The sequence below is a fragment of the Quercus robur genome, chromosome 1 (assembly GCF_932294415.1).
Source record: "Quercus robur chromosome 1, dhQueRobu3.1, whole genome shotgun sequence".
In the NCBI taxonomy this organism is placed as follows: Eukaryota; Viridiplantae; Streptophyta; class Magnoliopsida; order Fagales; family Fagaceae; genus Quercus; species Quercus robur.
Genome location: NC_065534.1, coordinates 44,272,341 through 44,298,013, shown reverse-complemented (window position 1 = coordinate 44,298,013; position 25,673 = coordinate 44,272,341). Strand labels below are relative to the sequence as shown.

General features: G+C 38.5%; 1 protein-coding gene across 1 annotated transcript; it reads right to left on the bottom strand.

The window, feature by feature from the left end:
• Window positions 1-552: 552 nt before the first annotated feature.
• Window positions 553-25,327, bottom strand: LOC126690532 (seipin-1). The gene is made up of 2 exons (XM_050385725.1): window positions 24,755-25,327; window positions 553-1,285 (listed from the first exon to the last, which is right to left on the bottom strand). Exons 1-2 carry the CDS (start codon window positions 25,325-25,327, stop codon window positions 602-604), a joined length of 1,257 nt encoding a protein of 418 aa, XP_050241682.1. The 3' UTR covers window positions 553-601.
• Window positions 25,328-25,673: the final 346 nt, after the last annotated feature.

The following is a 25,673-nucleotide window of genomic DNA, read 5'->3' as shown; positions in this document are numbered from 1 at the left end:
TTTATTTACGGAAATGCCATTGAGTTATGAGTTATGGAAACTGAAAACAGCCTTTTGTTGTTTTCAGTTTCCATAACTCATAACTCAAAAATCAGAGAATTGAGTGATGGAAATAGAGTTATGGAAACAGAGTTATCGTTTGGCCAAACAACCTTTTTACTATGGGTCCCACCATTTTTGAGTTATGAGTTATGGAAACAGAGAATTGAGTTATCAAAAAACTCAATCCAAACGGCCCCCTAACTTGCCTATTACTATTAGAACCAAAACGCTGTCCCAAAAATCGTACTTACTAAAACCACTTTTCATTTGACTTTTCAATGATGCTCTACACCACTTGAAGCTATCCTCGTACCTGAATTTATCTTTAGAAAACTCTTTTCCCTGCTTTGCAGAGGGAGCTATTTCAAATTAGTCATCTCTCAAATAAACCCATTTTGTGAATTAAATTGTAACTAGGAATTTTTTTTTTTTTTTTTTTTAATTTAAGTAAATTGTAACTAGGAATCTTGCAACTTGAAAATCATAAATTTCTTATCCAATAGTAAAGTACATATCTGGGACTGGAATGATAACCGTACAATCTTTTAGCCCTAACTACTCAACCTCCTAAACACACTGATTCTGAGTCCACAGTATCTTCCTCAACAACCGTACTAGTGTCTTCTCTGGTTACACTCATGCTTGATGTGGATGAGCCAACAGTTTCTCTCATGGCCTCATGCAAATAGATTGCCTTTCTTTTGCTCCTTTTCCATTTTCTCAATAACTCTGAGACCTCTCTTTCATCTCTAGCTTGGGTTAGTGCCTCTGCAGGTTCTTCGGTCATCAATTCCCTCTCACTACAGTCACCACGGAAACTTGCTGCAGTTGTCATTGGGAAGATGAGTGGTTTACAGAAACAGACCAGAACTATAAGTAAAATTATGTAAATATATAAAGACGTCCACACGTATAATGTCCATTTCCAGTTGGATACCAATTGTTTTGTCCAAGGCAGCTGAGAGTGGATGAGGATTTCAGCTTCATACAACTGGGGCGGAGATAAAGTTCCAACCCTTGGAACCAAACTTACTCTGATAACCTCAGTTCTTCGCGTGCCTTCCTTGTGCTTTAACATTTCAATGCTTATCATTTGGGTCTCTTGAGAAATTCCAATCAAAAGAGGAATGCCCATAAGAAATGTCCGAGCGAGTCGAATTGGGATGCTTCTAAACTTCAACATGCATGGCTGGCTAGATTTTGCAATCACAGCTCCATTGACTGATAACAGTTCTGCAGTCAACTGACAAAATAGCCTCGAGTAAAACATAAGAATTCATAACAATCTGTATTCATAGACAACTGGTTTTTTGTGACAATCTGACCTTCCAAATTAATGTGCTTTCACTCCTTTATAATTTAATTTGTCATTTAGAAAGTGTATTTACCATTTGGTGCATGTACATGTTAATGCAGCAAATCAGAAACTCATCGGCAAGTTGAGCAGAAACTTTTCAATAAGTAACTGCTAAGAACTGTCAGAAACTAGACAACAATAACAGCCCAAAAATAGTGTAAGTATCAAATAATGGGAGATCAAGGGGATTCTAAGTAGATGTATAGCCACATATTTAATGCTCCCTATTGTTAGAAAATCCAAATCCAAATACTAATGCTACCATTTTTTGGCACATTTTCATCAGAGATAATGGTTGATAAGAAATTCTATTAGCATTTCCAACTCAGATCTGAAAGAAAACTGCTTCTTTGATTAAAATTTGAATATTAGTCTATGTTTTGGATAGTTGGGTTGGTTTCTTATGAGGTATGCCAGCTTTGTGCTTTCTTTAGCCAATTCATGAAGATGAAACACCATCTATCAAATCAACCCCATAAAGTCCTTTCTAACATATGATCTTTTCTAGTTGACACAACTAGAACTTAGGGAGAAGGGCAGAATAGAAAAAGCCTTTTAGTAAACAAAAAAAGGGAGACTACAAGTCAGAACAGAAAACAAATCTATTGAAAGAGATAAAAGACAAAGCATAACAGAGCTGTTACTTTTTTACATCAGCCTAGAATGAATCTAGGGGGATTAGAATGTGGGAAGAACAGAAATGTTGAATTTGATTTTTACACGGGGTATGACCAATCCAGGGAATGCAAAAAATGCCCCCAACTATATATATATATTGATAATCTGCAATAACATTAATTAAGAAAAGGAAATACAAGCTGGGTAATCTGCCTTACAAACAGACTCGATAACTGGCAGAAGATTACCATTATGGAAAAAGGACTGACTGGAAGAAAGAGCAAATTTGGTAACTTCATGAGCTGCCGAATTGTCTGTTCTTTGAACCCAACTAAACTTAACAGAAGAAAAACTCAAAGCTAGACCACGAATGTTGTTGATGAAGGTACTGATCAACCAGTCAGGTGTGGAATCAGATTGGGATAAATGCTCAAAACAAGCCTTAGCATCTACCTCAAAAAACACATGGTGCCAAACTTCTCGCTTCGCAATCTCAACTGCCCATAACAGAGTGGCAGCTTCAGCTTGGAGTGGGGGGCATAAAGAGCAGCATCTCCCCCAAATACCGATCACCTCTCCTTTGTGATTACAAGCAATGACTCCAAGGGCAGCAGTAGTGCTAGACAGAGCAGTGACGACATTAATTTTGATCCATCCCAGTGGAGGGGGGAGCCAAGGTATGACTGGCTTGAGGAAAGGCTTGGGGAGACCACCACCAACCAGCTTGGAGTACTCTAAGAATCTGGACATCACAGATTTGGAGGACATAGGAATATCAATGTGAGCATCTTGGAATAATATGTTGTTCCGTAGGTGCCAAATTTCCTCCAAGATGAAGGCCATGTTTAAGGTGATTAACCATCTGTCATAAGTGGGGAGAGTGGAAACTGCAGGCTCAAGAACCAGCTTTATGATGTCCTCAAAAGTTTGGACCATGTTCTGGTCAGGTCTAAAACCCCAGCAAGCCATGTACCATAAAGCTCTGGAGATATGACATTCAAAGAAAAGGTGCACACACGACTCACTTTCACTTTTACATAGTGTGCAAACAGGGTCAATGTGCTCCAGCCTACATGACAAATTTTCTTTGGTTGAGATGGAATTTGTGCCGATCCTCCAAAGCAGCATTTTAGTTCTCTCCAGCATTCTAGCCTTCCATAGCTTCATCCATGGAACATCAGAATGATCGGATTGTGACTCTTGGGCTATGGATACTCTGTATGCTGACTTGACTGAGAACCTGCCCTTGGAATCAAGGATCCAAATAAGCTTGTCCTGTTTGGGGTGGTAAGGTAGAGGGATTGACAAAATGGCTTGAGCAGAGACTTCATTAAATAACTGGTGGATGAGCCTAGCATTCCAGCAATGATTAGAAGCATTGAAAAGATGAGAGACTGAAAGAGGGGTGTAGGTTAGAGACTCATCCTTGGGCACTGGCTTGAAGCCTTGGATCCATGGAACCCACGGGTCCGTCCAAACATTAATCGAAGCACCATCTCCGATAAGATAACATGCGCCTTTAACAATCAGCTCTTTGGATATTTCGATAGCTCTCCAAGAAGGGGAGGCTTATTTGGGGGGGTCGCTGAATTGCCAATCATGCTTCACCTTGTATTTTGCTCTCAAAATACTCATACATAAGCTGTCCCTCTTGGATGCAACCATCCAGGCAAGTTTAGCAAGAAGAGCAGAGCTGAATTCTTTTCTTTTGCTTTCTTGAAGCCCAACCCCACTAGGCACTTGGGATGACACACCTTCTCCCAAGCTCTCCAAGCAATGAATCTACCCTCTATGGCTTTGGGCTTCCACTAGAATCTTCTGGTATCGGAGTCAAGTTTATCGCATATCTTGGATGGGATACTGAATGTCGACATGGTGTAGTTTGGGATTGCTTGAGCTACTGAGGTAATGAGGGCACTCCTACCTGCCCATGATAAACACTTACTTCTCCACCCAATCAGTTTGGTCTTAAGCTTATCTAGGAGGAACTTAAAGTCCTTAGAAGGGGCTCTGGATAGGAATAGGGGGGCCCCAAGGTAGATGGCATCCTTTTTTAGGCTCTTCATGTTGAGAAGGTGCTTGATCCCTCTTCTTTTATTGGGCCGAGAGTGCTTGGAGAAGAAGACTCCAGATTTGGTCTGGTTGATACTCTACCCTGACCAATTGCAATACTTCTCGACACAACTAACAATATTTGAAGCATCATTTCTGGTGGCCTTAGAGAAGAGTATAATATCATCGACATACATCACGTGGGTGATGGCTGGCCCACCTATGCTAGCTTTAACCCCACTAATGTTTTTAGAGCAAAACTCGTGATCAAGGATCCTAGACAAGATTTCTTGTCCCAAGATGAAGATATAGGAGGACAGAGGGTCTCCCTGTCTAATTCCTCGAGTAGGCTTGAATTGCTCAAGTTTTCCTCCATTCACCAGAACCTTAAAAGACACAGTAGAAATACAAGCTATAATCCAGCTTATAAAGCCCTCATCAAAACCAAACTTAAACAGAACAGCTTGGATGAAACCCCAGTTGACTCTATCATAGGCCTTTTGAAGCTCTAACTTGATGGCTATAAAACCGGTTTTAAATTTCCTCACTTCGAAACTATGAAGCATTTCCTGGATGATCAATTGATTTTCAGCAATCCATCTACTTGGGATGAAAGCGGATTGGCAGGGAGAAATGAGCTTGTGCAGGAGAGGCCGAATCTTTGCGACAAGCAACTTTGAGATAATCTTGAGATAATCTTGTAAACTACGTTGCAAAGGCTTATTAGGTGAAAGTTGTTTGTTGAGGATGGATTAGGAGTTTTGGGAATTAGAACAATAAGGGAACTATTTACTTCCTTAGGCATCCTACTTTCAACAAAGAAGGAGGTAACAGCTTGAATCACCGTGTCTCCTACAATAGGCCAGAACTCCTTATAGAAAAGAGCAGGAAATCCGTTAGGACCCGGAGCCTTTGTATCATGCATTTCAAACAATGCTCTTTTTATCTCTTTAGGGGTAGGAATTGCACGCAAGATAGAGTTATCTGCCTCGGAGATGCACGATGTAATCAAGTTGTCTAGATCAGTGGGGAAGGATACTTCTTTAAGAAGCTCTTTGAAAGAGTCTAGGAAATGCTGTCTGATCTGATTGGAGTTAGAGGCCCAAGACCCATCTTCGCATTTAATTGCATCAATTCTGTTTTGCCTTCTACAAATGATAGTGGAGAGATGAAAAAACTTGTGTTCCTATCCCCTTCTTTGAGCTACAGTTCCCTTGATTTTTGTCTCCACATAACTTCACTCCTAGCAAGCCATTCCAACAAGTCAGCGAGCAACACAGCTTCTATTCTTCCATTGTCAGCAGAGGGGGGGGGGGGACTTCAGCTATCTTGTTCATAAGTCGATTAATCCTTTCTTGGCAGTGTCCGAAGACCTCTTTATTCCACTTACGAAGTGCTTCTCTTGTGGCTGCTTGTTTCTTACATAACTTGACCATAGCTGACCCAGTTACCCTTTCATTCCAAGACTTCTCCACAATAGAATTGCAACTGTTATCCCTAATCTAGGCTGCCTCAAAGCGAAAAGGCCTATGAGTGAAGCTATCTTCAGGGTTTGTATCTAGGAGCAAAGGAGCATGATCAGAACTGATTGCCCCCAAGTGAGCAATACTGGCTCTAAGAAAGGCCAACCTCAATGATATGTTTGCAATACCCCTATCTAGCCTCCTCTTAATCGTGGAGTTACCCCAACTTCCTTTAGCCCATGAAACTTGCTGCCAGAACAGCCCAAATCAATGGCTCCAAACTCAAAAATCAAATCCTTCAGATAATTGGTGGCTGAGGAGCCACCTCTGTTACTTCTTAGGATCTTGCTATCGTTGATCGTAAAATTGAAGTCCCCCGTACAGGCCCATGGGCCTTGAAAAGATTCTAACACTGCCATAAGATTTTCCCAAGCATTTTTCTTTTTGGTTGCATAGGGTGGACCATAAAAGCCCACTAGAAACCAATTGCAAACAGCATCAGTGACCTTAACAGCAATAAGGTTTTTATTGAATTCGATCGGTTGTAGAGAAACAATGGACCTCCACATAACACAAATACCACCAACAGAACCTTTAGCATCAACTACTATCAACTTCGAAAAACCAATAGATTTTTGGACTTCCTCCAAACGACTGTTACCAGCTTTCATTTCACACAGAAAAATAACATCGGGCTTAGACCCTCTTATGTGAGCCTTTAAGGTTCAAACTGTCGCCGCGTAACAGATGCCACGACAGTTCCAACTGAGGGTTTTCATGGGGAGGTTAGGGGCATGGTAAGGCCCGCCTCCTCAGCCCAATGAACTTGAGAAGAGAAAGAAAAAACATTGCAAGTAGTTTCAGTGGAACATGAATGATGGAGAGAGTTTTTAAGAGACTCACCATGCTTTTTGTGTGCTTTTGCCTGCTTAGACCTTTGCTCTGCTTCTGGAGCAGGGAGCTTTGTCTCGGAATGAGGGAAATATGCATATTCGAATCAAACTGGGAGAATATAGTTGATTCCTGCAAAAACTTCTCAGCTAACTTTTGACTGTTGTTTCTTTTCCCCATGATCAAGTGTTAGGGTCATATTTTCTATGTATTGACTTATCCTTTGACAAAATTCACTTTACTTGTAATTGGATAAATCTAAGATGGGCTTAATGTATCAAGAAGTATGTAACTCTTACATAACAAGTGGTACCATTGAAGACATAAAAATTGAACCAAGAACCAAGTGGTTCCATTAAAGACAAAAACTTCTCAGCTAACTTTTGACTGTTGTTTCTTTTCCCCATGATCAAGTGTTAGGGTCATATTTTCTATATATTGACTTATCTTTTTACAAAATTCACTTTACTTGAAATTTGGTAGATCTAAGATGGGCTTAATGTATCAAGAAGTATGTAACTCTTACATAACGAGTGGTACCATTAAAGACATAAAAATTGAACCAAGAACCAAGTAAAGAAAAGTTGATTAAGTGAAACTCGACATTAGTCTCGACACTAGCATTTATTGATATTTAATGAAGGATTCTTGACACAAACTTGACATCTCTCGATCTATCGAGCTCTGCAATTTCATAATTCTTAAATCTAAATTTTGGCCCATAATGACTTGGATTGCTAGGGTTTTATTCACTTAACCTCTAGACCATATAAAAACTTTATTTTAAAGTCATCAAAGACACAAAGACTCAATTAGAGAATTCATATACTCTGTGAGAAGCTATTGCGTTCTTGTGCACCTTAGGGTTTTGTAACCAAGTGCTTTCAGATCTTCAACATGCTTTGAAGTAAAGAAGTTTGCATCCAACAACAATCAATCAGTTGCTGAGAAGTCAAACACGTACTAGGATTCATGCAGATAGGAAGAAGTCACCGCTTGTTCCTAATTAGTAGATTCTTTGGAGCGGTGACTTGAAATTCACCCGGTAGGGTTTTTGCCTTGCGAGAGGTTTTCCTCATTCTTCAACAAATCACCGTGCTAATTTAATTTCCACTGCACTTAGTTTGTTTGGGATGTGATGAAAAGTTCAGCTTAGTTGAGTTTTAACTTCTTTTTGATACTATTCATGAGTTTCATTACACTTTTTAGTACTATTGATAGATCTTATTATACTATTCATTAGCTTTTAATATTTTTTTTACACTTTTAATATTTTTTTTAATATTTAGTAGCTTTCAGCAAACACGGTTTTCAATTTTAACTAAATAAGATATTCCTAAACGGACTCTTAGTTTATTTGGTGATTTGTTGGTACTTCTACGATTTGCATGTAATTTGACTAAATCAATCAACTTAGGTAATTGAATTAATTAACCAAGGTCAATCTATAATACAACACGAAGAAATTTTGAGCCTTTAAGGTGTCACTTGGCCGGAAGGTCGTTAATAAAATTCAACTTTGTTGTCATATTCGAAAAATCAAATCATTTGATTCATTTCACAAATTCCGGTCGTATACATTTTTCATGAACCAGGAAATTGCCTGTCATCCATTGTTAATGTTGAGAATAAAAAGCGCCCCTTTTTTTTCTTCCTTTTTTGAGGGCCGTGATGCTTAATGTGGATTGACATACTCATGCGTCACCTCAGCATTCTTTGCGTGGTTTTGGCTTATGTTATTGTTATCATGAGGTACATGGTCAAGCTTTTAAAGCAATTTCCATGGACCGATATCATTATTACACCAAATTTTTCATGTTAACCCGTGTACCATAAATATCAATTAAGTTTCCTATGTTTTTTTTTTTTTTGGGATAATCTGCAATTTGTATTACTCAAAAGGACTTACAAAAGGGCATTCCACCTTACAAGCAAAAAGTAAAAAGGGAGGCAGATTGCCATTATTCAAACAAAAGGAAGCATTGGAATTTAAAGCAAACTTTAGCAGCTTTGTGAGCTGCAACATTGCAGTCTTTCTTAACCAAATTAAAAAGAACAATTAGAAAAAGATTCAGCTAAACATAAAGAGTTATCCAGCACGGGTTTGATTCACCAGTCAGCATATGTAGGTTTAGCAGATATGGAGTTGAAACAAATTTTAGCGTTACCCTCAACAATAATTTGGAACCATGCTTCTGATTTTGCTAACTAGACAGCCCAAAGAATTGATGATACTTCAGCTAGTAGGGGTGAGCAACTATTTTGCAACTTAACCCAAACTTTGATCACATCACCACTGTTGTTTCAAGCAACTACTGCTAAAGCTCCCTTGGTAGCGATGGGGGTGGAGGGAGGCGAGTAGATTGGTTTGTTAGAGTTGAAAACTCATCAACCTGTAGTGAATTTGATGAATGGAATCAAAAATATCAGTTGGGCCTCCTTTGTGAAAGACATGATTACGTAGGCACCATATTCCTTCTAGAGTAAAAGCCATATTTAAGGAGTAACCAGATGTCATTGACAGGACATGATGAGTTTGGAGGGTTTAGGACTAACTTGACAATGTCCTCATTGGAACTGAAATGAAATTCATCTGCCCTAGAACCCAAACAGGCTGGGTGCCAGATAGATTTGGCAACAGGGCATTCGAAAAAAATGTGGCATGTGGTTTCAACCTCTTCACTGCAGAGAACACACTTGGAATCTGTTACTTCTAATCGTCTCAACATATTTTCTTTTGTAGGAAGGACAGTTGCACCAATTCTCCATAAGAACATCCTGATTCTTTTGGGAGCATTCATCTTCCAAATCTTCTTCTAAGGAGTTTGGCATTGAGGGAGTATGCTGGTATGTTGTATGACTAAGTGATAGTCATATTTAACAGTGAAGGCTCCTTTGGAGTTGAGAACCCAAATAAGCTTGTCTTCATTGGATCTTATAGGGAGAGGGATTAATAAAATGGCTTGGACATCTTCTTGGTCAAACAACTCATGGACTAAAGCTGTGTTACAGGCATGTTGTCCTTCCAAAATGAGTTGGGGTACCATAATAAGAAGATATGAGAGTCGCTGAATTCTCAGCCTAGGCTTAAAACCTTGGAGTCAAGGCACCCACGGGTCCTTCCATACATTGATTGAAACTCCGTCTCCTATGAGATAGCATGCACCTTTTAAGATGGTAGGCTTAAAATTTTCAATTTCTCTCCAAATGGGTGAGGCTGACTTTGGTGGTCTTTGTGCGGCCAGTCATATCTAACCTTATATTTGGCCCTCAAAATTTGCATGCACAAGCTGTCCCACTTCGAGGCAATCATCTAAGCTAGCTTGGCTATTAGAGCATTATTGAAATCGTTTGCTTTTCTAAACCACAGCCCACCCTTAGCTTTCTGTTGACACAAATAATCCCATGCTTCCACCAAAATCTTCGAGATAGCACATCTAACTTGTCATAGGTTTTGTTAGGAATATTGAAAGATGACATAGTGAAACTTGGGATTGCTTAGGTGACTATTTTAATAAGGGTGCTTCTTCCAGCCCAAGATAAGCATTTACTTCTCCAACCCGTGAGCCTTGCCTCAAGCTTTTCTTGTAGAAAATTGAAATCTTTGGAAGGGGCATTAGAGAGGAAGAGAGGGGCACCTAAATACACTGCATCTTTCTTCAGACTCTTCATTTTTAGAATACTCTTAATCCATCTTCGATTATGTATGTTGGTATGCTTTGAGGAAAAACACCCCAGATTTACCTCTATTTATTTCTTGGGCCGTCCACCTGCAATATTTTTCAACACACGCAATGATTCTTGAGGATTCCTTTCTACTAGATTTTGAAAAAAAACATTATGTCATCAGCGTACATCACATGGATTGTGGCAAGGCCTCCAATGCTAGCTTTGATCCCACTGATGCTGTTTATAGAGAACTCATGCTCTAGAATTCTAGATAAGGCCTCTTGTCCCAAAATAAATAGGTATGATGACAGGGGGGGTCTCTTTGCCATGAGTCCCTACTAGGCTTGAAAATCTCAAATTTCCCTCCATTCACAAGGACCTTAAAAGACACTGGGGATATGCAAGCAAGGATCCAACCAATTAACTGTCATAAGATTTTTGGAGGTTCAACTTTATGGCCGTCAATCCAAATTTAAATTTCATGGTTTTGAAGCTGTATAGCATCTCTTGGACAAGAACCTAATTTTCAGCTATCCACCTATCCGGAATAAAAGCCAACTGACATGGAGATATGAGCCTATGAAGCAAAGGTCTCAGTTTGGCTATCAACAATTTTGAGATGATTTTTTATATTACATTGCATAAACTGCTTAGTCTATAGTGATTGATCGAAGATGGATTAGAAAATTTTGGGATGAGAATGAGGAGAGAACTATTTACCTCACTTTGCATGGTGCCGATGGTGAAGAAATAAATTACTACTTTGATCACATCATCTCCCACAATAGGCCAGTATTCTTTGTAGAAAAGCATAGAAAATCCATCTGGGCCAAGAGCTTTCAGGTCTTGCATGTGGAATAGAGTAGCTTTAATCTCCTTCGGAGAGGGGATACTACAATGAGCGAGGTTTTCTTCCTCTATAATGCATGGACTGATCAGATCATCTAAGTGTGCAGGGCAAAACAAAGACCTCTTCCTCACTAAACAAATTTTTGAAATTTTGCAAGAAAGTTTGTCGAATCTGGTTTGACCCAGTGACCCAATTCCCGTTAGCATCTTTGACTACATACACATTGTTATGTCTGTGACGGATTATGGTTGATATTTGAAAGAACTTTGAGTTTTTGTCTCCCTCTTTTAGGCATAGCTCCCTTGACTTCTGCCTCCATAGGATTTCACTTCTGAGAAGCCATTGAGCAAGCTTAGTTGTAAGGCTTACTCGGTTTTGCCATTCTCCTCCAAAGGCACATTTTTTTGGGTATCTCTTATGTTATTTAAAAAGGTGTTGATCTTGAACTGATAGTGCCCAAAAACCCCTTTGTTCATCTCTAGCGAAGTGCATCTCTAGTCGCAGCTTAATTTTTATATAGCTTTACAAAATTAGAGCCCCTGGCATCCTCATTCCAAGTCTTATCTATTATTGATCATCTCTTATCCAAGCTGCTTCAAACCTAAATGGCCTGCGAGCAAAAGAGTCTTCTATGTTTGTGTTCGAGAATGGTGCAATGATCTGATTTGATGGCTTCCAAGTGTGAGATACTCACTTCAAGAAAAGCGAGTCTCCAAGATATACTTGATCTTCCTCTATCCAGTCTTCTCTTAATTACTATGCTTCCCCATCTACCTCTAGCCCAAATGAACTTATTGCCTGAGAATCTGAAGTCTAGTGCACCAAAGTCAAGAAGAATCTCTTTGAGATAATTTAGGGCTGGGCATTCACCTTGTCTACCACCAGACCGTTCTTCATCGCTGATGGTATAATTGAGATCACCGAGACAAACCCAAGGGCCCTCAAATGAGCTGAGATGAGCGAATAAATTTTCCCATGCTTTCTCTTTTTTTTGGTAGGACAAGTTGGCCCGTAGAATCCTATAAACATCCAATTGCAAACCACATCTGAAATTCTAATTGCAATCAAATTATTATTGAACTCAACCTAATGTGGAGAGAAACCTATTTTCCAGTTCACCCAAAGGCATAAATTTTCCCATGCTTTCTTTATTTTTTTTTGGTAGGATAAGTTGGCTCATAGAATCCTACAAACATCCAATTGCAAACCACATCTAAAATTCTAATTGCAATCAAATTATTATTGAACTCAACCCAATGTGGAAAGAAACCTGTTTTCCAGTTCACCTAAAGGCCACCGGCAAAACATTTGGCCTCAACAACAATCATTTCATCAAATCCAATAGAACTTTTGACTTCCTCCATACATTCTTTTTTTGTTTTATTTTCACTTAAAAACACTAAGTCGGTCTTCGACCCTTTTATTTGAGCCCATACGCCTCAAATTATCAAGGCGTTGTAGATACCTCGACAGTTCCATTCTAAGATCCCAATGGAGAGGTTGGGGGCTTGATAAGGCCCGTCTCCTCGGCCATAGGAATAGTAGATGAGCAAGACACATAATTGGAAGTTTCATTAGGAGTAATAGCCCGTGATGAAAATTTTCTTGCGCGAGATTTTAGGGACTCACCTCGAATTTTGGTGGGATAAGTGTTACTTGATATTTTTCTTTCACCTAGAATGGAGTGCTCTAGGTGAGATTGGGATATTAGTGTAGCTGTTTCCGCTTCTAGCCCTTCGATTGATTTCCTCAACCTTTTGGCAAAAACAACTAATTCATGTTTGGTGACTTTCCTTTTAAGCGGGGTGGGTTGGTGTGTAGTTTGTTGGGGTGGAAGCAGAATAGGTGAAGAATTGAGTATAAGGGTGGGCTGGTTGTGATGGAGAGAAGAAGGGAGTTGATGATATCTAAGTGCTTTGGTGTAGATTAATTATGCCTGGCGTGGTGGGGATGTTGTTTCAGATGAAGGTAGAGGGCTTGGGCTTGGAACTGCGACTTAATTATGACCTGGAGGTCCTTGAAGCTTTTTGGAAGGGCCAGAGATTGAGGGAGATTCCAACTGTGGGCTTATTGAGTTTAAGCCCAAATTCCCTACTACTTGTCCTACTTATCTAGCAACAGCTGCTTCTCTAACTATTGGGGCATGTGGCCTTCAAATTTGTTGTGGGGCCTTGGGATGACATCTTAGTAGATAAGATCATGCTACTTGTTTTTTACTGGCCATCTTGATTTGGAGTATGATCCAACGCACTATAGCCACTGTTAGCTAAGAAGATGATAATGGAAATAGGGTCTGTGTACTAAGAGAATAAAGAGTTTGTCTCATTTATACCCGTATTCTTTTGGTTTTGTACCGTTACTAATTTGTTGTGTTCCTAGTTTGAGTTCAGACTATGGGGTACAACGTACACCTCTAGTAGGGATTCATCATTGTTTGCTCTTAACCATGGACCAAAGGCCTTAAACAGATGGCCTAAAGGATTTTGAAGGCAAGGCATGTTACCATCACAATGTCTCTCTGCATGGCTGATAAGACCACATTTGTTACAAACTTCTACAAGCTTTTCACTCTTTAAAATAATCCATAAATCATTTAAATTATCGTGGAGAAGGAAGACACCTGGGCAAAGTGGTTGTGTGATATGCACCTCGACTTTTATGCGAATGAACCCTCTCCAAACATCGCCAACAAAATCTACCTCTACAACATTTCCAGCTTTTGATCCAATTTTCCTTATATTTTCCTCCAATTTCCACCGGGAAAGGAGACTATGAACTTAAATCCAAAACGTAGCAAAGGTGAAATCCACTTCACGCCAATAAAGTTTTGGGTTCCGTAGTTTTAGCATAAGATGCCCACTGTGGATGGACCATTGTCTTCTTTGGAAAACCCTATGCAGATCTACTTCATGAAGGAAGCTAAACATGAATGCGTCTATATCCAGACGATTGACTTCAAGTGGATATACTGTCCTCTAAGCTCTAGTGACCACATCCTCGACGATGCTTGGACTCGCAAGTCTGGAGGACATAAGTTTGCCTAGTAGAAAAATTTGAGGCAATTTTATTGTGTTTTGATTTGGAAGGAGTTCTAGATGTAGGCATTGATTGGTACGGTCAGCGAGGTCGGAGACATCCATGCTCAAGAGAAGTGGAATGCAAGTTGGTCACTGGGATAAGAAAGATGGTAGGGCCGATAAAATTAAGTGATAAACATGGGAGGTGGTGAATGTGGTGGATGTAACTTTTAAAGTGTTAATGTGTAATAGGCTATGGGCCTTAGCCACCTTATTTAACTTGTATAGTGCACATATTTGTACTGCACACTCTGCCTCCTATATAAAGACACTCATGTATATTTTATTACTAGATAAATACAATACATTCACTCATTATTTCTAACATTGCAGCCACTACTCTGTCTTTTTGGTGTGCTATTTATAGTCTGGTCTTCTTAGTGTTCTCTGCTACCTCCACAATTAACGTCACCGTCATAGTTGATGTTGCCACCACCGTCACACATTGGAGACCATTGCCTTCTCATTCGCCGCAATAAGTTTTGCTCCAATCTTGTTGTTGCCGTTGCAATCAGGACTTTTTTCTCCAATCTACATGATTGGAATAGAATCGACGTCATCAAATACCCTATGTTCCGTCTGAAGCTTTTGCTTCTTCGTCTACGTACCTATTTGCCACCTATGTAGCACTTGCTGACGTCATTTGAGACGTCATCCTGTTACGTCATCCACCACGTCAATTGCCACATCAGCCCTAGCTAACTTCATTTGCCATGTCACCTGCTTATATCATTAGCTTGTGTCATCCGCTTATGTCACCCCAAGTTGACTTTGACCTCTAACAATTGGTTTTAACTCTGTAGGGTTGTTCATTAACTTTTCTACCAGAGTTGACTTTTTGCAATCTAGGTGCTCCTTACCCAATTTTTCGGGTAGATTTTATTTTTGCAGTCTATTTTTACATATTTTGCTTATAAATGAAGAACAAGGACATGTCTTCTTCTTATTGCAATAATCGTCGCTGGCAATCCAACAAACAATTTTGCAACTTTTGCAAACGTCTTGGCTAAAGTATTAAGACTTGCTATGGTCACCGATAATTTAACAAATGCTTTTGCAATTTTTTTAAACGTCTTAGCCATAATATTGAGACTTGCTATCATCGCAACAAATTAACTGTTTCCATTTCTGCTACTATTGTTGCTAACACTGAGAATATCCAACCAAAGGCTTCTATCTCCACAAAGTCCAAGTCTTCTAGATACATTATCACCATTTTCACAGTCAACTTGCAAAAAATCATTGCTAATACCATTCATATGGTTGGTAATGCATCTTTTTTTCTTCTCTCTTAGTTTTATTGTAAGGTTGAATTTTATCAACCATCTTGGTGACTTTATTCCGTACCAAATTTGCTTGTATTTTAGCAATTAGTAACCCTGTATTTAGGTGGGAATCAGGTAAGGGTAGTTTGTGAGAGAGTGTGAAGAAATGCTCAAGATTTTGCAAAGAATCAGGGACTCGCGACTGGATCTCGAGGCTTGCAAGCCGCCAGAAGATGCACACATGCCAAGCGTGCAGAGAAGCTGAACCGTCATGCCAACTGTAGCACTACAGGACAAAAATTCCAGTCTGGCCATTCAGTTACCTCGCGGCTGGAACTCGCAGCTCTCAAGTTGTGAGGCCAAGCCGCCAGCCAGTTTTGATTTAGAAAAACTGACTCTTCGCATTCCAAACACATACAAGTATAAATACCCCTTATACCTACGTATTGTAGAGAGCTTCCAAAGAGAATATTGAGAGAGAAACCCTAGAGAAAAACAAGATTGACTCATCCCTAATCTTTACATGGAGACTCTTCAAATTCCTCTACTCTCACTCTCTCTATTGTTACATCCTTGAGAGGTACATTACCAAAACCTTTTCTCACCATACCCACATCTGTGAGAAGGCCATTTGGTGTTTAAGAAGTAGTTAGGAAGGGACTAATTTCATATTAGTTGATGCTATGGGCTACAGAGGAATTTGGTAAGCTAAAGAAGAAATAGGTTTAGCTTAACCTCGTTGAAGTAGGAGCTTGGAGGGCTTAGGTACACTGGGTAGATTAGACTTAGAGGGTCTTCTGATGTTCATGTATTCCAACTACATTCTTTAGTGGATTATTTACCGCTTGGAGGGTAGCGAAGAGGTTTTACACTAAGGGCTTCGGTTTCCTCTTCGATAACACATCGCTGTGTTGTCCTTTTATTTGCATCTCTCTTCCCTTAATTTTTGCCATTTAATTTCTACTGTGGATGTGATTTTATTTGGTTTAGATTGTTTATCAACTCTATTATATACTTATGTTCATATTCCGCATATTAATTGTTTGATAATAAGCTTGAATTGATTATTTGGAAATTGGGGGTCTAAACGTTCATAGTGTTTTATACACTTTTTGAACATTCAATTAGTATCAGAGCAGGTACACTTGTTGTGGTTTAAATACCTAAGTGTGATCCTTGACCCCTAGTGTTTATTTGTCATGGATAGTGTTTTGTATGTCTCTATGCATGTTTTGGATGTTGATGATTGTAACATGCCATGTGTTTGTGAAAATGCCTCTATGAGTGATAATCCTCATGATTGTGATGCTATGTTACATGAATCTTTGGATGTTATTGATATTCCTAACATTAAACTCTTGAAGAAAAAGGCTAAGAAGTTTAATAAGGATTTAAGCAAGTTATTTTGTGAAAAGAATGATTTGATTGCTAAGCTTAATGAATCTAACAAGTTGGTTAAGAAATATAAGAAACTTGCTGAAAATTCTATTGAAAAACTGAAAGAGTTTGAATGTTTGAATATGGACTTGGATGCTAAACTTGTTTTGTCTAACAAACTTGTTGATGAGCTAACATGTGAAAATGAATTTCTTAAGATGCATGCCAAGTGTTTGATTATTGAACCTATTGCTAAAAAGGATAATAATATATGTTGCAATCATGTTGTGGTACCCAATTTCATGCCTATTGTGGGTTCTACCTCAAAGGACAAATCGATGTACATTCCTCCACATAAAAGAAATCAAAAGGTGGAGAGAAAGGCTGTTATGTCAAAGCCTCCGTTTAGGTCTCAACCTAAGGTTTTGGATAAATCTAAGTTTATTCCAACTTGCCACCATTGTGGTGTGATTGGTCATATAAGACCTTAATGTCATAAATTGAAGAGGGAACAAAACCATGTTGCTAGATCCATTCCCAAAAAGCCTAGTGGACCTAAACACATTGTTTGTCATCATTGTAGTGCCTTTGGTCACCTTTGTTTCATGTTTTTAAAAGAATCAAAAGAAAAGAGAAACTTGAGCTTCATGGAAATTGTGCTAAAAAAGGTAAACCGAATTTGAGTAAAAATAACATGTTGTTAAAGAAAGTGTTTAATGCTCTTAACTTCTTGTCTATGTGTATCTCCGGTTCTCATTCTTCCAACCCTCGTCTCATTTTTCGTGAGACACTCATTCCATTTGGATGAGGAAGGGTTCCTATGGTTGAGCTTTTGCTCTTTTGGTCCTTGATCTAATTTTTTTGATCTTTGTAGGACCCTTCATGCATTAGATGCTTCATTGTCATGCATTTGTGCATTATGCATCTCTTTATATACATTGTTTTGATTGTTTTTGCATTTGATCTTACTTTTATGCTTTCGTTTTTGTGTGTGTAAAAATCTAAAAACACATAAAAAATAGAAAATCCAAAAAGTTTGATCGACATTGTTATGTTTTGTCACAAGCATGTTTTGTCTTGTACCTTTGTGCTAATGGTCTTGTGCATCTACGAGTGTAGCTTGTTCTCTATGCACTCATATCAATGTGGGAAAACTCTTGAAATCTATGTGACTATTGTAAATAGATCTTCAAACTTGTCATGAATGATTCGTCAATGGTTTTGTTGATCTTGAGACATGCATAGACTTGTGCCTATATATCTTCTCACTCTTTATTTTAATGTTTTTACTTAAAGAGCTCAACAAATATAAATCTCCAAATGAAAAGAGATATTGAGCTGCAAAAGCATGTTATACATACTAGTATTTGACTAAGAAAAAGGGAAAGTGACGTAAAATGAAATGTATGATGCCCAAAAAGCCAAGAGCTAACTCATCAAATTAAAATATCAAAAATTTCAAGCATCGATCTCACAATGAGATGTATTGTTTCAAAAAGGATCAAATGATATGATGTATATGGAGCCAAATGAAAAGTTTCAAAGTTATGTAATCAAGTTATGTGGGAGGTCATATATGCATTTTTCTATAATTGAGATGGGTCACATTATCTAGTGCTAATTGTGTATGCCTTGGTTAAATTGATCATTGAAGCTTCACATTAGATTAAGGACTATCTCATTTTTTATATCCACACACATCACACATGTCTATGTTCAATGAATGTCATATTCATTTGTATGATTGTACTTGATTAAATGTGTTTTCACAAGCTCAATCTTTGTTGATCAAACACAAAAAGATTTTTGAGTGTTTTTGTTGTTTTTGGAAATTTTTTTTTTTTTGCAAAAATTGTCAAAATCTTCAAAAACAGTGTTGCCCTTTATTGGCGACTCAATCGCAGGTTGGTCTAGTCGCATGCCCCATTCGCGAGCCCACACAGAGATTTTTTGCGACTCATTGGTGGGTCAATGTCCCAGTCGCAAAAAATACTTAGAATATTTTTCAAAATTTGGGTTTTTAATGTTTCTCACAGCTCAGTCTGGCGACTTGTTCATGGGTGGAAGGTCTAGTCACGAGGGGTACACAAAAATTTTTGCGGCTTACCTCGCGGATGGAACTTCCAGTCGCGAAAAACACTTAGACAAATAATTTTTAAAATTTTTGTCACAGGTGTTTGGAAACTTGTCGTGGCGATTTGTTTGCGACTCGGTTCAATCGCGAAAATCGCGTGTTTTTGCACAATGAGGTTTATTTTTATTTTTACCTTATGCTTTGTAGCACTTTGTTTTGTCTAAGGTTTGAATTTCATTTTCTCATTCATCTCGCACCCTTCATACATCATTATCATTGTTCGTATCTTCATCTTTTGCCCTCTTTTCTCCTTAACCCCTTTGTTGTTCTCATCGCATTATGTTTGTATGTTGAACATGCATACATCCTTATGCTATTGTGCTTCATTGAATGCATGTTCGGATGATCATTTGCTTTGCTATGTGATCATTGTAGTCATTTCAATATGACTGTTTTGGTGTATGATCAAGTTGCTCACATGTTTCACATCATATTTACTTGATCACAATTTACTTGTTACATTATACGTGTCCTTTTATTACTTGTTTTACCTTGAGGGTCTAATGTGTTTTGTGCAAGTGTTTCAGGTTACAGGTATATATGTTCCAAGTTCATCACAGCTCCTATGATTCATGATAGGGGGAGTGATATGATAGGGGGAGAAAAAGAGTAAGAGCTTTGTGTTATATTAACTATGTTTTTGCTTTGCTCATAATTCATGTTTATGCTTAGCTATTTAAAATGTCTTAATTTGTACCCATGTTGCTTTTGTAAACTTTTAGGGTTTGTTTCCATGTGTTTGTAGGCTTTTATGGTTTGTACCATGCTTATGCAGCCTTTATGCTTTGTAGCCTAGTACTTTTAGCTAAATGTTATGCATTTTCTTTAAGTACTCTCACTCTTGTGCCCTAATAGGATCTTGTTCCTAGATGCATATACTTAATGTACAGGGCATTGGTTGAGTGTTGGACATGCAAGTGATTTGCATTGAGCTTATTAACTTGTATGTCCGGATGTTCATTCCAAGTGTAAATGAGCATTGTGGTCACTATTTTATAGTGATTACTTGTATGGTCAAGCCATGGTTTATTACTTAATTCCATTTTGCTTGATCGCATTGTGCTTGCCTCATATGCATTACAAGTTTTTCTACATACAATGATCATATTATGTTGTTGTGTTTTAGGAGATACTTGTTCATATGATTCAAGAGCTACACAAATTCTAGAGTTAGGTGTGAGTGAGTTTTTTTCAACTGTTCCCAACTCACATGTTAAGTCTAGAGTTTGTTTTAGGGTTTTGTCATGAAATAGCCAAAGCGGGAAGATTGTAAGGTTAAATTTTCTCAACCATCTTGTTGACTTTATTTTGTACCAAATTTGCTTGTATTTTAGCAATTAGTAACCCTGTATTTAGGTGGGAATCATGTAAAGGTAGTGTATGAGAGAGTGTGAAGAAATACTCAAGATTATGCAAAGAATCAAGAACTCGCAACTGGATCTCGCAGGTAGCTCGCAGCTTGCAACCCACCAAAAGTTGCACACATGTCAAGCATGCAGAGAAGCTAAACCATCATGCCAACTGTAGCACTACAGGACAAAAATTCCAGTCTGGCCGTTTAGTTACCTCGCGGCTGGAACTCGCGGCTCAATCAAGTCGCAAGGCCAAGCCATCAGCCAGCTCTGATTTGGAAAAACTGACTTTTCGCATTCCAAACACGTACAAGTATAAATACCCCTTATACCCACGTATTGTAGAGAACTTCCAGAGAGAATATTGAGAGAGAAACCTTAGAGAAAAACAAGATTGACTCATCCCCAATCTTCACATAGAGACTCTTTAAATTCCTCTACTCTCACCCTCTCTATTGTTACATCCTTGAGAGGTACATTGCCAAAACCTTTTCTCACCATACCCACATATGTGAGAAGGCCATTTGGTGCTTGGGAAGCAGTTAGGAAGGAACCAATTTCATATTGGTTGATGCTATGGGCTATAGCAGAATCTGGTAAGTTAAAGAAGAAATAGGTTTAGCATAACCTCGTTGGAGTTTTAGGTACACTGGGTAAATTAGGCTTGGAGAGTCTTCTGATGTTCATGTATCCCAACTACATTATTTAGTGGATTATTTACTGCTTGAAGGGCGGCAGAGAGGTTTTACGTTGCGGGCTTTGGTTTCCTCTTCGATAACACATCGCTGTGTTGTCCTTGTGTTTGCATCTTTCTTCCCTTAATCTTTGCCATTTAATTTCTATTGTGGATGTGATTTTATTTGGTTTAGATTGTTTATCAATTCTGTTGTATGCTTATGTTCATATTCCGTACATTAATTGTTTGATTAATAAGCTTGAATTGATTATTTGGAAATTGGGGGTCTAAACGTTCATAGTGTTTTATACACTTTTTGAACATTCATTTATCTAGTATGTCTCCTTCCTCTTGGCTTATGGATTCTGCTTGTTGCAAGCACATGACACCTCACTTGTCATTATTTTCTCAATTTGAACCTGCATCACACCCTCTTAATATTCACATAGTAAATAGTTTCACAATGTTTGTTCATAATATAGGTTCTATCTTGACCTTTAACCTCTCGATTCCTAGGGTCTTTAATGTTCCTAACCTTTCTTACAATTTTTTTTTTTTTTGGTGGGACAATTAGCTAAATTGGGTTATTGCATTACCTTTGATTATTTTAGGTGTACTGTGCTACATCCGAGGATGCGACAGGAGCTTGGGGCTAGTCCTAGAGTTGGGTATATGTTTCTCGTGGACAACCTTCGTCTTTCACCTATTGCTCCTATTTTTGTTGCTACTACAACTGCTGCAATTTCTTCTATACCTTCTTTTGCACTTTGGCCTGACCAACTCGATCACGCATATTCCTCTGGGGTACAATACTTAGCTTCTAGAGGTTTGTTATAGTGTCTAAAAAAATTTTGATTGTGTTTCATGTTAGTTAGGAAACACAATCAAAATTTTTGCCTTTCAATACTAGTGAATCATGTCTACTGATGTCTAGGGACCTTCCTCTATTTCTAGTATTGGTGAATCTTGATATTTTGTTGTCTTTGTTAATTATTATTCTTGCTATAGCTGGATTTTTCATACTTTCTATTATTTTGAATTGTTACAAGTATATTGTAACTTTGCAAAAATGGATGAAGCTCAACTTTCCAAACACATTAAAAAAATTTCAATCTAATAATGCTCTTGAATATACTCAACATGCTTTCCAAGCTATTTTGCATTCCTATGGCACTATTCATCACCTAACTTGTCCAGGTCCCTCTCAACGAAATGGTAGAACCAAACGAAAACTTCATCATATTCTTGACACCTTTCGTGCTCTCATTCTCTCTGCTAAAGTTCCTACTCCTTTTTGGGACAAAGTTGCTTTTCATGCTAAATGCTATTAATCGCATTCCCAGCACTATCGTCCAAAACCAAACTCCATATAAGTGCCTTTTTGGATCACCTCCTAACTATCACCACTTACGCTCCTTTGGCTTTGCCTGTTTCGTTCTTCTTTAGCCTCATGAGCACAATAAACTTGAGCCTCAATCCAGACTTTGTTGTTTCCTTGGCTATGGTGAAACTCAAAAGGGGTATTGGTGTTATGATCCTATCTCTTATTGTCTTCGTGTCTCCCTAAATGTTATCTTTTGTGAATATCGCTCCTTTGTTAAGCTCTCTCACTTTCGTGTCTTCCTGTCTACCTCATCTGTCTTAGAATTTTTTTCCAAATGAGCCACATATTCCTTCTATAGTTGCTCTTAATCCTCCTATATACTTCTCTGTCCAACCACCAGATAAATAGGTGGAAAATGAACAGGTCGAAGGTGAGCTACCCAAATTTGAGCTTGGGTCCCCTACTTTTGCCTTGCTTAAAGATCTTGCACAAGCCTTTCCACCTCGTCACTTAGCTCAAGTAAGATCCATTCCTGCACATTTACTTGACTATCATTGTTACACTACCCTTGCTACACTACACAAGCCTCACGCCTATTGTGAGGTCTCTCCACTAACCATTTATAGCAAATTGCAATGAAAGAGGAACTTAATGCATTATCTAAAAATCATACATGGAATTTGGTGACTCTCCCCTTGCAAAATCTGCTGGATCAAGACTTGCTCTAATTTGTCCATTAAGCGCCATAAAGCTCATCTTATTGCAAAATGTTTTACATAGAGTATGAGATTGATTGTGAAGAAACCTTTGCTCTAGTTGCTCGAATCTCATCTATTCCTGCCCTTTTAGCTATTGCCCCTACCAGTAAATGGGATCATTTTCGTATGGATATCAAAAATGTTTCCTTAATGAGAATTTAAGTGAAGAAGTTTATATGCAACCTCCTCATGGTCTCTCTATTGAATCAAACAAGGTTTGTCACCTTCGACGTGCACTTTATGGCCTTGAACAAGCTCAATGAGCTTGGTTTACCAAGTGCAACTCCACCATCTTTCTCTTGGATTACACTGCCACTCCTTATGATTCTGCATTATTTCTCCATCGCACCGACAAAAGCACTATTTTGCTTTTCCTGTATGTGGATGACATGATCATAACTGGTAATGATCTTAGTGGCATTCAAGAACTCAAGGATTTTCTCGATCAGCAATTTGAGAAGAAAGATCATGGACATCTCAGCTACTTCTTAGGTCTTGAAATCACTCATTCAACTAATGGACTTTATATTACTTAAGCTAAGTATGCTTCTAAACTTTTTTCTCGAGCTGGACTCATTGATAGTAAGATTGTTGACACTCTAGTTGAACTTAATGCACATCTAACTTCCTTAGTTGGGAAACCACTGTCTACTCCTTCTCTTTACAGACAATTGGTTGGCAACCTAGTTTATCTCACTGTCACTCATTCAGACATTTCTTATACTATTCACCAAGTGAGCTAGTTTTTGTTTGCTCCACGTTTGACTTATCATGTTGCTGTCTAGCGCATTCTTCAATACCTAAAGTGCACTCTTTTTCATGGTCTTTACTACTCTACTCAATCTCCTCTTATTATTTGTGCATTCTCTAATGCTGATTAGGTAGAAGATCCCACTAATCGTAGGTCAACCACTGGTTATTGTTTTCTTCTTATTTCTTCTCTAATCTCTTGGCAAAGAAAGAAACAAACCGTTGTGGCCCGTTTCAACATTGATGTGGAATATCGTGCCCTTGTTGATACTGCATCTAAACTCCTCTAGCTTCGATGGCTTCTTAAGGACTTAGGTGTGTTTATATCTTCTGCAGCTCCTCTTTATTGTGATAACCAGAGCGCCATTTATATTGCTCACAATGATGTCTTCCATGAAGAGACTAAACACATCGAAATTGATTGTAATTTTATCCGTTATTATCATGCCCTTGGTGCTCTCAAGCTATTCTTAGTCTCCTCTAAAGATCAACTTGTTGATATCTTCACCAAGTTAGATCAACTTGCAGATATCTTCACCAAGTTACATCCTAAGAGACACATTTGTGCTTTAGTGTACAACCTCAGGTTGGTCTCACACCCATCTTGAGTTTGAGGGGGCTATTAACGTGTAATAGGCTATAGGCCTTAAAGTCCACCTTATTTATTTTGTATAGCACACATACTTGTACTACACTCTCTATTTTCTATATGAAGTCACTCATTTATATTTTATTAGTAAAGAAATACAATAAATTTAGTATTTCTAACATAGAGGTAGGGTGAGGTTGTGGTTAGGGGAGATATAAAGGTTTAGAGAAAGGTATTAATGTGAGGTAGCAATGGGAATGAACGAGGGGAAGATTCAGGGGAGACTAGCCCCAGGTTCAGGGGAAGGGAAAAGGTACTACGGAAGCACGAAAAAATAAATAAATAAATTGAGTGTCCTATGTTCCTTTCTTTCCCAATTACCAACTTATGTCCCAAAGTGACATCTATTAACCATAAAGTAAACTTGGGTGGAATAGACTAAATGAAATAGATAAAAAATAAATAAATAAATAAAATGAATTAATATTAATTTGAAAGAACTGGGCATACCTGAAACACCCCAATGTCTCTATTGAAGTCAGATTCAGGCATCAAAAGCACCAAAGTAACATGAAATGTGTGCCCTATTGGAACACCCATCGGTTTCTTCCTCCGGTTATTCCTTTCAGCCCCAACATTACAAAAATGAAAAACAGCCTTAGGATGAGGCTCAGTATAGTCAAAATACAAGCTCTCCCTCACAAAAACAGGTTGGTCCACCCACAGTTGCAACAACCCAACACCCAAAACAACAGCTAGGACCAACACTACCATCAAAACCTTGCATACGTATGCAGCTCCTAGGAAGCCCAAACTCAGCATCTTCAACAAGAGGGTGCTACCATGGGTGATGGTGGAGGGGATTTTGTGGATTGTGGATTCCACAGTATCTTTGGTCTCCTCAGCTCGGTAATAGGACTCGTGGAGAATGGAGAGAAAGCAAGAGATAGGTGAGAAGAGAGTGGTCAAGGAGTTGTATATCAAGTCTGCTTGGAAGAGTATTAGTTTTGTGAAGCATTGTAATGGATTTGGTATGAGAGAATAGGCTTTTTCACAGCCCACCTCCACCTCCTCATCCTCCATATCTGGTGGTGGCGATGGAGGGTCGATGGTGATGACTCTGGCTATAGGATTTGCTTTCATGAGAGAGAGAGAGGCGCACAGGTGGATTGTGGAACTTTACATGTGTCTTTTGCATGAGAGGGGTGGTGAAACGTGGTGACAATGCAGTGTAATGAGATGACATTTGTTGTGGGACTAGGACAAACACATGATATTCCTGTTTCTGTTGCCATATTTGGACTGGTTAACTTAAATGTCCCTAAGATGGTCATTGTGTTTATCTACCACGACTACCCAAAACAATTTACAACTGTTCGTTTAAAAAGTAATGCAGTTGTTTAGTTGCTGTATATTACGATTCTTTAAT

Excerpts from the sequence above, each read along its gene's own strand:
- LOC126690532 (XM_050385725.1), bottom strand. The coding sequence starts at position 25,327 with ATGGAGGATGAGGAGGTGGAGGTGGGCTGTGAAAAAGCCTATTCTCTC. Across the intron at positions 1,286-24,754 it reads GAGACATTGGGGTGTTTCAG|TTGACTGCAGAACTGTTATC; the intron begins GTATGCCCAGTT and ends CTATTTTGTCAG.